Source organism: Salvelinus alpinus, chromosome 13 (assembly GCF_045679555.1).
Source record: "Salvelinus alpinus chromosome 13, SLU_Salpinus.1, whole genome shotgun sequence".
In the NCBI taxonomy this organism is placed as follows: Eukaryota; Metazoa; Chordata; class Actinopteri; order Salmoniformes; family Salmonidae; genus Salvelinus; species Salvelinus alpinus.
Window position 1 is genome coordinate 48,790,409 of NC_092098.1, and position 15,000 is coordinate 48,805,408.

The window sequence follows — 15,000 nt, forward strand, 5'->3', positions numbered from 1 at the left end:
AACAGCCCTGAATGCTGATTGGCTGAATGGCTAAGGGCTGTATCCATGCACTCCGCGTTGTGTCGTGAGTAAGAACAGCCCTTAGCCGTAGTATATTGGCCATATACAACACTTCCTCTGGCCTTATTGCTTAAATATACCTATGCAATACCTATAATATATACCTATACAATACCTATACAATACCTATAATATATACCTATACAATAACTATAATATATACCTATGCAATACCTATAATATATACCTATACAATACCTATAATATATACCTATACAATACCTATAATATACCTATGCAATACCTATGCAATACCTATACAATACCTATACAATACCTATGATATACCTATGCAATACCTATACAATACCTATAATATATACCTATACAATACCTATAATATACCTATAATATACCTATACAATACCTATAATATATACCTATACAATACCTATACAATACCTATAATATACCTATGCAATACCTATACAATACCTATAATATATACCTATACAATACCTATAATATACCTATGCAATACCTATACAATACCTATAATATATACCTATACAATACCTATAATATACCTATACAATACCTATAATATACCTATACAATACCTATAATATACCTATACAATACCTATAATATATACCTATACAATACCTATACAATACCTATAATATACCTATGCAATACCTATAATATATACCAATACAATACCTATGCAATACCTATACAATACCTATAATATATACCTATGCAATACCTATAATATTCCTATAATATATACCTGTAATATACCTATACAATACCTATACAATACCTATAATATATACCTGTACAATACCTATAATATATACCTATACAATACCTATACAATACCTATACAATACCTATGCAATACCTATGCAATACCTATGCAATACCTATACAATACCTATAATATACCTATGCAATACCTATACAATACCTATAATATACATATACAATACCTATAATATACCTATGCAATACCTATAATATACCTATGCAATACCTATAATATATACCTATGCAATACCTATAATATATACCAATACAATACCTATAATATACCTATGCAATACCTATACAATACCTATGCAATACCTATAATATATACCTATGCAATACCTATAATATACCTATGCAATACCTATAATATATACCTATACAATACCTATAATATACCTACACAATACCTATAATATATACCTATACAATACCTATAATATACCTATGCAATACCTATAATATATACCAATACAATACCTATAATATACCTATGCAATACCTATACAATACCTATGCAATACCTATGCAATACCTATAATATATACCTATGCAATACCTATAATATACCTATGCAATACCTATAATATATACCTATACAATACCTATAATATACCTACACAATACCTATAATATACCTATGCAATACCTATAATATAAACCTATACAATACCTATAATATACCTATGCAATACCTATACAATACCTATAATATATACCTATACAATACCTATAATATACCTATGCAATACCTATAATATATACCTATACAATACCTATAATATACCTACACAATACCTATAATATATACCTATACAATACCTATAATATACCTATGCAATACCTATAATATATACCTATACAATACCTATACAATACCTATAATATACCTATGCAATACCTATACAATACCTATAATATACCTATACAATACCTATAATATACCTATGCAATACCTATAATATACCTATGCAATACCTATAATATATACCTATGCAATACCTATAATATATACCAATACAATACCTATAATATACCTATGCAATACCTATACAATACCTATGCAATACCTATGCAATACCTATAATATATACCTATGCAATACCTATAATATACCTATGCAATACCTATAATATATACCTATACAATACCTATAATATACCTACACAATACCTATAATATACCTATGCAATACCTATAATATAAACCTATACAATACCTATAATATACCTATGCAATACCTATACAATACCTATAATATATACCTATACAATACCTATAATATACCTATGCAATACCTACACAAACCAATATAATTTAGGTGATAACAAAGTTGGTACCTTTGGCACAGTCCATGCCATGGAACCCTGGGAAGCAGTGGCACACACCCGACATACACTCTCCGTTTCCATGGCAATTCTGCGGGCATTCTTGCACTGAATCTAAGATTGAACAACAAGGATTGAAACAGACAAGTTATTATTAGAACCAAATCCTTGTAACGGCAGTCTATTTCGTCCTCCTCATCGGACGAGGAGAGGCGAGAAGGATCGGAGGACCAATGTACAGCGTGGTAAGTTTCCATGCTTTAATAACATGAAAACAATATACAATACAAAATAACAAAACAAACTAACCGTCACAGTCCCGTGTGGCACAAACACTGACACAGAAAACAACCACCCACAAAATCCCAACACAAAACAAGCCACCTATATATGATTCTCAATCAGGGACAACGATTGACAGCTGCCTCTGATTGAGAACCATATTAGGCTGAACACAGAAACAGACAAACTAGACACACAACATAGAATGCCCACCCAGCTCACGTCCTGACCAACACGAAAACAAGCAAAACACATAAGCACTATGGTCAGGACGTGACAGTACCCCCCTCCTGAGGTGCGGACTCCGAACGCACCCCTAAAACTCAAGGGGAGGGTCTGGGTGGGCATCTGTCCGCGGTGGCGGCTCCGGCGCAGGACGAGGACACCACTCCACCATTGTCTTTGTCCCCCTCCTTAGCGTCCTTTGAGTGGCGACCCTCGCCCCCGACCCTGGTCTAGGAACCTTCACAAAGGTCCCCCCTAGATTTAGGAGACAGCTCAGGACAGAGAGGTAGCTCAGGACAGAGAAGTAGCTCAGGACAGAGAGGTAGCTCAGGACAGAGAGGTAGCTCAGGACAGAGAGGTAGCTCAGGACAGAGGGGCAACTCCGGACTGAAGGGCAGCTCCGGACAGAGAGGCAGCTCTGGACTGAAGGGCAGCTCCGGACTAATGGCAACTCCGGACTGAGGGGCAGCTCCGGACTGAGTGGCAGCTCCGTACTGAGTGGCAGCTCCGGACTGAGTGGCAGCTCATGACTGGAGGGCAGCTCATGACTGGAGGGCAGCTCATGACTGGAGGGCAGCTCATGACTGGAAGGCAGCTCATGACTGGAGGGCAGCTCATGACTGGAGGGCAGCTCATGACTGGAGGGCAGCTCATGACTGGAGGGCAGCTCATGACTGGCTGGCGGCTCTGACAGCTCCTGACTGGTTGGCGGCTCTGGCAGCTCCTGACTGGTTGGCGGCTCTGGCAGCTCCTGACTGGCTAGCGGCTCTGGCAGCTCCTGACTGGCTGGCGGCTCTGGCAGCTCCTGACTGACTGACGACTCTAGCGGCTCCTGACTGACTGACGACTCTAGCGGCTCCTGACTGACTGACGACTCTAGCGGCTCCTGACTGACGGGCGGCTCTAATGGCTCGGGACAGACGGGCGGCTCTGACGGCTCGGGACAGACGGGCGGCTCAGATGGCGCTGGGCAGACGGACGGCTCAGATGGCGCTGGGCAAACGGATAGCTCGGCTGGCGCTGGGCAGACGGATGGCTCAGACGGCGCTGGGCAGACGGATGGCTCAGACGGCGCTGGGCAGGCAGGCAGCTCAGACGGCGCTGGCCAGGCAGGCAGCTCAGACGGCGCTGGGCAGGCAAGCAGCTCAGACTGTGTTGGGCAGACGACCGACTCTGACCTGCTGAGGCGCACAGTAGGCCTGGTGCGTGGTGCCGGAACTGGTGGTACCGGACTGGAGACACGCACCTCAAGGCTAGTGCGGGGAGCAGGAACAGTGCGTACAGGGCTCTGGAGACGCACAGGAGGCTTAGTGCGTGGTGCCGGAACTGGAGGTACTGGGCTGGAGACACGCACCACAGGGAGAGTGCGTGGAGGAGGAACAGGGCTCTGGAGACGCACTGGAAGCCTGGTGCGTGGTGTAGGCACTGATGGTACTGGGCTGGGGCGGGAAGGTGGCGCCGGATATACCGGACCGTGAAGGAGTACACGAGCTCGTGAGCACCGAGCCTGCCCAACCTTACCTGGTTGAATGGTCCCAGTAGCCCTGCCAGTGCGGCGAGGTGGAATAGCCCGCACTGGGCTATGCTGGCGAACCGGGGACACCATTTGTAAGGCTGGTGCCATGTACGCCGGCCCGAGGAGACGCACTGGAGACCAGATGCGTTGGGCCGGCTTCATGACACCCGGCTCGATGCCCAACCTAGCCCTACCAGTGCGGCGAGTAGGAATAGCCCGCACTGGGCTAAGCACGCGTACTGGGGACACCGTGCTCTCCACCGCTTAACACGGTGTCTGACCAGTACGACGCCCTCTCACTCCACGGTAAGCACGGGAAGTTGGCGCAGGTCTCCTACCTGACTTCGCCACACTCCCCTTTAGCCCCCCCCCCCCAATACATTTTTGGGTGAGCCTCTCGGGCTTCCAGCCGCTCTGCCTTGCTAGCGCCTCATAATGCCGCCTCTCCGCTTTTGCTGCCTCCAGCTCCGCTTTGGGGCGGCGACACTCCTCTGGCTCTGCCCAGGGTCCTTTACCGTCCAGAATTTCCTCCCATGTCCATTCCTCCTGGTACCGCTGCTGCTGTCGCTGCTGCCCGTTGCCACGCTGCTTGGTCCGGGTTTGGTGGGTGGTTCTGTATTGGCAGTCTATTTCGTCCTCCTCATCGGACGAGGAGAGGCGAGAAGGATCGGAGGACCAATGTACAGCGTGGTAAGTTTCCATGCTTTAATAACATGAAAACAATATACAATACAAAATAACAAAACAAACTAACCGTCACAGTCCCGTGTGGCACAAACACTGACACAGAAAACAACCACCCACAAAATCCCAACACAAAACAAGCCACCTATATATGATTCTCAATCAGGGACAACGATTGACAGCTGCCTCTGATTGAGAACCATATTAGGCTGAACACAGAAACAGACAAACTAGACACACAACATAGAATGCCCACCCAGCTCACAACCTGACCAACACTAAAACAAGCAAAACACATAAGCACTATGGTCAGGACGTGACAATCCTGTATATATGAATATATAAATAATAACCAAATATATATGAATATATTATTATTAAATCCGAATATATTATTATTATAACCAAATATATATTAGTATATTATTATTATAACCAAATATATATTAATATATTATTATTAAATCAAAAAATATATTAATATATTATTATAACCAAATATATATTAGTATATTACTATAACCAAATATATATGAATATATTATTATTAAATCCAAATATATATGAATATATTATTATTACATCCAAATATATATTAATATATTATTATTATAACCAAATATATATTACTATAACCAAATATATATTAATATATAATTATAACCAACTATATATTAATATATATTAATGATGAAATATTATATACAATAGAGAAGGATGTGATTGTTCCCTCTCCTTCCACCTCCTCTAATATCCCTCTCCTTCTCCCTCCTCTAATATCCCTCTCCTTCTCCCTCCTCTAATATCCCTCTCCTTCCACCTCTAATATCCCTATCCTTCTCCCTCCTCTAATATCCCTCTCCTTCTCCCTCCTCTAATATCACTCTCCTTCTCCCTCCTCTAATATCCCTCTCTTTCTCCCTCCTCTAATATCCCTCTCCTCCCCCCTCTTCTAATATCCCTCTCCTTCTCCCTCCTCTAATATCCCTCTCCTTCTCCCTCCTCTAATATCCCTCTCCTTCTCCCTCCTCTAATATCCCTCATCTTCTCCCTCCTCTAATATCCCTCATCTTCTCCCTCCTCTAATATCCCTCTAATTCCACCTCCTCTAATATCCCTCTCCTTCTCCCTCCTCTAATATCCCTCTCCTTCTCCCTCCTCTAATATCCCTCTCCTTCTCCCTCCTCTAATATCCCTCTCCTTCTCCCTCCTCTAATATCCCTCTCCTTCTCCCTCCTCTAATATCCCTCTCCTTCTCCCTCCTCTAATATCCCTCTCCTTCTCCCTCCTCTAATATCCCTCTCCTTCTCCCTCCTCTAATATCCATCTCCTTCTCCCTCCTCTAATATCCATCTCCTTCTCCCTCCTCTAATATCCCTCTCCTTCTCCCTCCTCTAATATCCCTCTCCTTCTCCCTCCTCTAATATCCCTCTCCTTCTCCCTCCTCTAATATCCCTCTCCTTCTCCCTCCTCTAATATCCCTCTCCTTCTCCCTCCTCTAATATCCCTATCCTACTCCCTCCTCTAATATCACTCTCATTCTCCCTCCTCTAATATCCCTCTCCTTCTCCCTCTCCTTCTCCCTCCTCTAATATCCCTCTCCTTCCCCCTCCTCTAATATCCCTCTCCTTCTCCCTCCTCTAATATCCCTCTCATTCTCCCTCCTCTAATATCCCTATCCTTCTCCCTCCTCTAATATCCCTCTCCTTCCCCCTCCTCTAATATCCATCTTCTTCTCCCTCCTCTAATATCCATCTCCTTCTCCCTCCTCTATTATCCCTGTCCTTCTCCCTCCTCTATTATCCCTCTCCTTCTCCCTCCTCTAATATCCATCTCCTTCTCCCTCCTCTAATATCCCTCTCCTTCTCCCTCATCTAATATCCATCTCCTTCGCCCTCCTCTAATATCCATCTCCTTCTCCCTCCTCTAATATCCCTCTCCTTCTCCCTCCTCTAATATCCCTCTCCTTCTCCCTCCTCTAATATCCATATCCTTCTCCCTCCTCTAATATCCCTCTCCTTCTCCCTCCTCTAATATCCCTCTCCTTCTCCCTCCTCTAATATCCCTCTCCTTCTCCCTCCTCTAATATCCATCTCCTTCTCCCTCCTCTAATATCCCTCTCCTTCTCCCTTCTCTAATATACCTCTCCTTCTCCCTCCTCTAATATCCCTCTCCTTCTCCCTCCTCTAATATCCCTCTCCTTCTCCCTCCTCTAATATCCCTCTCCTTCTCCCTCCTCTAATATCCATCTCCTTCTCCCTCCTCTAATATCCATCTCCTTCTCCCTCCTCTAATATCCCTCTCCTTCTCCCTCCTCTAATATCCCTCTCCTTCTCCCTCCTCTAATATCCCTCTCCTTCTCCCTCCTCTAATATCCCTCTCCTTCTCCCTCCTCTAATATCCCTCATCTTCTCCCTCCTCTAATATCCCTCTCCTTCTCCCTCCTCTAATATCCATCTCCTTCTCCCTCCTCTAATATCCCTCTCCTTCTCCCTCCTCTAATATCCCTCTCCTTCTCCCTTCTCTAATATCCCTCTCCTTCTCCCTCCTCTAATATCCCTCTCCTCTAATATCCCTCTCCTTCTCCCTCCTCTAATATCCCTATCCTTCTCCCTCCTCTAATATCCCTCTCCTTCTCCCTCCTCTATTATCCCTATCCTTCTCCCTCCTCTAATATCCCTCTCCTTCTCCCTCCTCTAATATCCCTCTCCTTCTCCCTTCTCTAATATCCCTCTCCTTCTCCCTCCTCTATTATCCCTCTCCTTCTCCCTCCTCTATTATCCCTCTCCTTCTCCCTCCTCTATTATCCCTCTCCTTCTCCCTCCTCTATTATCCCTCTCCTTCTCCCTCCTCTATTATCCCTCTCCTTCTCCCTCCTCTATTATCCCTATCCTTCTCCCTCCTCTAATATCCCTCTCCTTCTCCCTCCTCTAATATCCCTCTCCTTCTCCCTCCTCTAATATCCATCTCCTTCTCCCTCCTCTAATATCCCTCTCCTTCTCCCTCCTCTAATATCCCTCTCCTTCTCCCTCCTCTAATATCCCTCTCCTTCTCCCTCCTCTAATATCCCTCTCCTTCTCCCTTCTCTAATATCCCTCTCCTTCTCCCTCCTCTAATATCCCTCTCCTCTAATATCCCTCTCCTTCTCCCTCCTCTAATATCCCTATCCTTCTCCCTCCTCTAATATCCCTCTCCTTCTCCCTCCTCTATTATCCCTCTCCTTCTCCCTCCTCTATTATCCCTCTCCTTCTCCCTCCTCTATTATCCCTCTCCTTCTCCCTCCTCTATTATCCCTCTCCTTCTCCCTCCTCTATTATCCCTCTCCTTCTCCCTCCTCTATTATCCCTCTCCTTCTCCCTCCTCTATTATCCCTATCCTTCTCCCTCCTCTAATATCCCTCTCCTCTATTATCCCTATCCTTCTCCCTCCTCTAATATCCCTCTCATTAACACCTCCTTTCTTTCCAGTTTTGATCAGGCAGACTCCTTCCCTCATCACCTCTTGCCTCCCTACCGTTCATAATTAGATACATCTAAATAATTAACAGTCATTAAAGTTTTACTGGAGGCTGAACCTGCTGGTCTTTCTATAGCTAATATAATAGTCTGTGAAAATAGAGTTTAACGCAGAACGACTAGTGTTTGATGGAAGAATGAACTCGGGCACTACACTGTGTAGGCAGCTCCTGGCGGCAAGTAATACATGCATCTGTTGAGATTTAGGAATTCTTATGACCATTGTTTATCTGTAAACATCCATTAGCAGAGAGACAATTAGCTAAGAAATAAAACATGCACTGCACAGATAATTCAAAATGCCTCTGTGGCGTGACTGTCTAACACATTATTTAAATGATTCAGTATACTACAACTTCTTAGCATACCCCAAATGTCCTCACACCCCTTCGTCCTCCCTCCACAGCCCCTGCCACAAGTGATAACCTCCCTAATTACACCAGTACTCATCCCCACTGCAGAGGTAAGTACAATTACTGTAATTTAATTGCTTCGATCACTCAGTGTCCCCATGGCAGTATGGCAGTGGGAGAGGCCACTCCACCACGATATACTCCAGCCACTGTTGCGTGTCGTGTGTGCCTCCCCACGGACAATTAGAGGTTTACGGAAGCATAAAAGGCAAATGAACAATGAGCAGATTCATATTCATTTACTAAGAGTCTACTGTATGAATACAAAACGCTTGCTTTGACCTCATGTATATCAATGTGTGTCTTTAGGCTGACCTGCACAGGACTCTAGGGAAGAGTTAGGAGTTACAGTCGCCAAGCTAAGCTCTCTACCTCCTCTCTTTCAGTCAAGGTCAAGCTCAAGCTCCGGTTCTGTTCTGTTGGCCTGGCTTCTCTTCTCAGTAGCATCCTCCTCAGAGAAGGTTATCATTCAAATTGATCTCTAAATCAAAGATGTTGTGTCATGCTTTTACTGCAGCAGAGCCCACACGTGTGCCGTGTGGACATAGTGGTTCTCTTTGATGGGGGCTCCAGAGAGTCATGAATACTTCAAAAACCAAGGTGAGTGGAAACATTCCTGTGTTTTTACCTCTTGTTTGTTCTCAGCTGTTGCATGCTTGTCTACTGTTCAGAGATGGCCAACTGTGTGACAGGAGCTGTGTACAGACGGAGAGATACTCCACAGGGAGACATCTCTTTCATGACTCAATCTCTATCCTTTCCAACACTTTTATCAGTGCTCACTCCCAATATCAGTCTACGCCTATCAGACCAACAGGGACGCAATCCTGGAATGGTGAATTTGTGAAACTTTCTCTCGCTCTCTCTCTCTCTTTCTTTCTCTCTCTCTCTCTCTCTCTCTCTCTCTCTCTCTCTCTCTCTCTCTCTCTCTCTCTCTCTCTCTCTCTCTCTCTCTCTCTCTCTCTCTCTCTCTCTCTCTCTCTCTCTCTCTCTCTCTCTTTCTCTCTCTCTCTCTCTCTTTCTTTCTACCAGAATCCTAAATGTTCCGCCCTGGCTTTACAAGGAGAATATAGAAGTGTAAAGCAAGCAGGTAAATATAATAACAGCACCCACCTAGAGCCACGGTGCTGAAGGAGACAGACTCCTTGTCCTTGCCGTCGTTGTAGAAGGCCAGATGCCAGGTGCCAGGGTCCAGGTACTGAACAAAGATGGCCTCGTTCAGAACCACCGTGTGGATGCTGCGGCGCTCCCGAGGAGACTCCACCACGCTCCACTTCTCCTTCCCGTCCAGACGCTCCATGTAGTCATACTGAAGAACAGAGAACAGGGTTAAGGGTTAGAGAGGCAGGGAGGGACAACAGAGAGAACAGGGTTAGTGAGGGAGAGAGGGAGGGAGGGAGGGACAACAGAGAGAGCAGGGTTAGTGAGGGAGGGAGGGAGGGAGGGAGGGAGGGAGGGAGGGAGGGAGGGAGGGAGGGAGGGAGGGAGGGACAACAGAGAGAGCAGGGTTAGTGAGGGAGGGAGGGAGGGAGGGAGGGAGGGAGGGAGGGAGGGAGGGAGGGAGGGAGGGAGGGACAACAGAGAGAACAGGGTTAGTGAGGGAGAGAGGGAGGGAGGGAGGGACAACAGAGAGAACAGGGTTAGTGAGGGAGGAAGGAGGGAGGGAGGGAGGGAGGGAGGGAGGGAGGGAGGGACAACAGAGAGAACAGGGTTAGTGAGGGAGAGATGGAGGGAGGGAGGGAGGGAGGGACAACAGAGAGAACAGGGTTAGTGAGGGAGAGAGAGAGGGAGGGAGGGAGGGAGGGAGGGAGGGAGGAGAACAGGGTTAGTGAGGGAGAGAGAGAGGGAGGGAGGGAGGGAGGGAGGGAGGGAGGGAGGGAGGGAGGGACAACAGAGAGAACAGGGTTAGTGAGGGAGAGAGGGAGGGAGGGAGGGACAACAGAGAGAACAGGGTTAGTGAGGGAGAGAGAGAGGGAGGGAGGGAGGGAGGGAGAGAGGGAGGGAGGGAGGGACAACAGAGAGAACAGGGTTAGTTGCTGGGTACCTGTGCGTGGGAGGGGGGCAGGCCCTTGCGGATGTACACCCCAAAGAGTGCGTCTTTGCCCAGGGAGATGTTGAACTTGAGGAACAGGGGCTGGCGGAGGTGTAGTAAGGAGCGCCAGAACACTCCTGGGGGGACGTCCTGGCTCAGCCGCCGACCTACCTCCAGCTCACCTGTACTTATACTACTGTTCCTGTACACCCATGGTCCTGAGAGATGGAGGTAGGGAGGGGGGAGGGAGAGAGGGAGAGAGAGAGAGGGAGAGAGAGAGGGAGAGAGAGGGAGAGAGAGGTAGAGAGAGGAGAGAGAGGTAGAGAGAGAGAGAGAGAGAGAGAGAGAGAGAGAGAGAGAGAGAGAGAGAGAGAGAGAGAGGGAGAGAGAGAGAGAGAGAGAGAGAGAGAGAGAGAGAGAGAGAGAGAGAGAGAGAGAGAGAGAGAGAGAGAGAGAGAGAGAGAGAGAGAGATGGAGGAGAGCGGGAGATAAATGAGAGAGAGAGGAAGGGAGAGGAGAGAGAGGGAGAAAAAGGAGAGAAAGAGAGGGAGGGAGAGGAGAGAGAGGGAGAGGAGAGAGAGAGTGACAAAGACAGAGAGATGTACCTCAGATCTCTATTGACAGAACATTCTAAGAAGTAGAATGTCAACCTCTCCAACTTATGGAGATGCAATGTAAATATTTGTGTTACATAGCAGGAAAAAACAAACACAGAGATGCTGTTTTGTCACACGAGGTGTTTAGTTACGACACTAATAATGATTTTACACTGTAAAAGGTTTATAGATGAAAGTCTCCATAGCAGTACTACAGGATGTATCCCTTTTCCCTGTGGGGACAGTGAGGAAGTAAAGCTCTGCTGTCATTCTTCTCCTCCCTCGGAGCGGGGTAGGACAATATTCCCAGACCTGTTGGTCGTGAAGTCCTCATGGGACTGAGGAGGGTGACAGTGGTGAAGGCTTGTTAAATCATCATAGTCCTCCATAGTGCAACATATCTCCCCTTTAAAACACTTGACAAATTGCTGCAAGCGTTGATATCCCACTGGTTTTGAGTAGTTAACCCAAAATAATTTGATATTTTCCTAGCTGAGAAACCTCTGGCTGCATTAAAAATAGATACGGGAGAGAGGGAAAGAGAGAGAGAGAAGAAGGGAGATAACAAAGCGAGAGAGAGAGAGAGAGAGACGAGGTCCTGGGTGGCGATGTGTTCCTCCCACAGTATTAAGGAAGGGGTGTTATTCCTCCTAAACGCATCAGGCAGATCTGCAGTGGAACCGCCAGAGTCCTGACAGTGACGAGCACAGACACATCAGCATTAACCACAATGCTCTGGCTGGCTTCCAGAACAGTCTTATAACCACAATGCTCTGGCTGGCTTCCAGAACAGTCTTATAACCACAATGCTCTGGTTGGCTTCCAGAACAGTCTTATAACCACAATGCTCTGGTTGGCTTCCAGAACAGTCTTATAACCACAATGCTCTGGCTGGCTTCCAGAACAGTCTTATAACCACAATGCTCTGGTTGGCTTCCAGAACAGTCTTATAACCACAATGCTCTGGTTGGCTTCCAGAACAGTCTTATAACCACAATGCTCTGGCTGGCTTCCAGAACAGTCTTATAACCACAATGCTCTGTCTGGCCTCCAGAACAGTCTTATAACCACAATGCTCTGGCTGGCTTCCTGAACAGTCTTATAACCACAATGCTCTGGCTGGCTTCCAGAACAGTCTTATAACCACAATGCTCTGGCTGGCTTCCAGAACAGTCTTATAACCACAATGCTCTGGCTGGCTTCCAGAACAGTCTTATAACCACAATGCTCTGGCTGGCTTCCAGAACAGTCTTATAACCACAATGCTCTGGCTGGCTTCCTGAACAGTCTTATAACCACAATGCTCTGGCTGGCTTCCAGAACAGTCTTACATCTCCTTCTCTACGGCTGTACTGCAGAGATCACCTCACCTCCTGTAGACACCAGGATCCAAGCCCCAGAGTTAGGGGAGGCTTCAACAATTTAGTCTGAAGTCTGCCACGACACAATCTTATGTAAAACTGTTGCCAGTGCCGCCGAACCCCAGGAGAGCCCAACCAGACTGCTGTATCTTCCCAGTGAAGAGGGGTTTGGTGCCATTCCCAACAGATGACAGATGTGCACCCACTCATATCTTGTCCTTTCCACAACCTTCTTTAATGACATAAAGCCCAGGCAAATTCAAACACTCAATTTCAGCGTCTGACTTGAACAAACTGGCTTGGCCCAAAAGGGCAGTGTGCGTCTGTGTGTCGGCTCACGAGAACCACTCCAGAGGACCTCCATCAAAGCCGACGCTTGGAAAAACCCTTCAGAGAGAACGGTTTCACAGCACTTCCCACCCACGCTACGCCTCCTCTCGCTGGATTACATGGTGTTGTTACAGTCCTCCTAAATGAAGACGGCCAGCCAATTCCACAGACTGAAGGGAGGGATATGGTTTTAGCAGAAATCAAACGAATGTGCATTGGTATGAGGGAGGAATTACTAAGGATTTATCTGAGAGCTAATGTTTTAGGGAAATTGCGACATTACGGCAATATGGTGGATAGACGGTGAGCCTCGTGTCATCTTTAGATTAGGCGCCGACTGCAAACGTCAAACCACAAGGTAAATAATCAGAGTTCTAATGCAATTGGCAACACTTCTTTAATAGAACCTGTGTACACTCTGTTGATGTAATTATGATTCTAGAACAGTTATGCACCAGACAGGGTAAGCTCCACTATAATTCAAACAGGAGAACTAGTTGTAATTGGTTCACTAACGAATGAAAGCCAGGGTCTTTCTCTGTCTGTTACATTAGCAGGCTGTACATTTGTACTACATGCTACCTTCAAATTCATAATCTAGCCCAGAGCTACCAGAACAGTTTATTCTGCAGGCCTCACTAGTTGTTAGAGCCCCAGTCTCCAGTCATCCATGTAGCCCCAGTGTAGTGTAGAGGAGGGTTTCAGCACCATGGCCAGGGGCGGTAGCCATGCAGACTCTGGCTGTTCTTACCTCTGCCTCCGGAGGGCACTGTTGCCACGTCGCTGATGCCCGGCAGCTCAGTGCTCAGGCCGTTGTTGATCAGGTGCCCATCAGCCGGCTTCAGCTGCCAGTTGAGCCCTAACAAGTTTAGAGCTGAGAGAGAGAGAGAGAGAGAGAGAGAGAGAGAGAGATTAGTCACTTTCAGGCCCAAGGCAACGTACTGGTCTGTGGAGACCTGAATGCTAGAATAGCAGAAGAACAAGACACTATTAACAGTCATGGGGATAAACACCTACCAGGAAGCAATAACCTTTCCCTCCCCACATACCCCCACAGAAACAACTATGACAAAGTGAAAAACAAAAATGGATTACAGCTCCTGAGGCTCTGTCGAACACTGGGTCTGTACATAGTCAATGGCAGGCTGAGAGGAGACTCTTTTGGTAGGTACACATACAGCTCATCCCTTGGCAGCAGCACTGTAGACTACTTCCTCACCGACCTAAACCCAGAATCTCTCAGAGCCTTCACAGTCAGCCCACTAACACCTCTCTCAGACCACAGTAAAATCACAGTGTATCTGAGAAGAGCAGAACCCAACCAAGAAGCATCATGGCCCAATAAACTACATGGTACTAAACAAGCCTATAGATGGAGTGCAAACAGTACAGACATCTACCAAAAAGCAATTAGTAGCCAAAAAATACAATCTCTCCTGGACAACTTTTTAGCCTTAACATTCTCCTTCAGCAATGAAGGTGTAAATTTGGCCGTTAGGAACATAAACTTTATATTTGACAAATTAGCCTCCTTGGCTAATCTAAAGAAGCATAAGAGCAAACCAAAAATAACAGATAATGAAAAATGGTTTGATAATGATTGCAAAAATCTAAGAAAGTCATTGAGAAATATATCTAATCAAAAACACAGAGAACCAGACAACAAAAATATACGCCTTCAATATGGGGAAACACTGAAGCAATACAAACGCACCCTAAGAACAAAAAAGGAACAGCACATTAGAAATCAGCTGGATGGAATTGAGGAATCCATAGAATCAAACCACTTCTGGGAGAATTGGAATAAATTAAACAAACCTCATCATGAGGAGTTGGCTATCCAAAATGGGGATATGTGGAGAAATCACTTTGCAAACCTCTACAGCAATATAACAAAGAGCCCAG

The 15,000-nt window shown here is 45.9% G+C and overlaps 1 protein-coding gene across 2 annotated transcripts in view; it reads right to left on the reverse strand.

The window, feature by feature from the left end:
* LOC139537861 (teneurin-2-like) overlaps positions 1–15,000 on the reverse strand; it is a 179,534-nt gene that overhangs the window by 75,783 nt on the left and 88,751 nt on the right. For both annotated transcript variants that reach the window (XM_071339712.1, XM_071339713.1), the window contains 4 exons: positions 13,847–13,969; positions 10,821–11,026; positions 9,890–10,085; positions 2,154–2,255 (listed from right to left, as the gene is read on the reverse strand). In XM_071339712.1, coding sequence (XP_071195813.1) covers positions 2,154–2,255; positions 9,890–10,085; positions 10,821–11,026; positions 13,847–13,969 — 627 coding nt within the window. The remainder of the gene's footprint in view (positions 1–2,153; positions 2,256–9,889; positions 10,086–10,820; positions 11,027–13,846; positions 13,970–15,000) is intronic.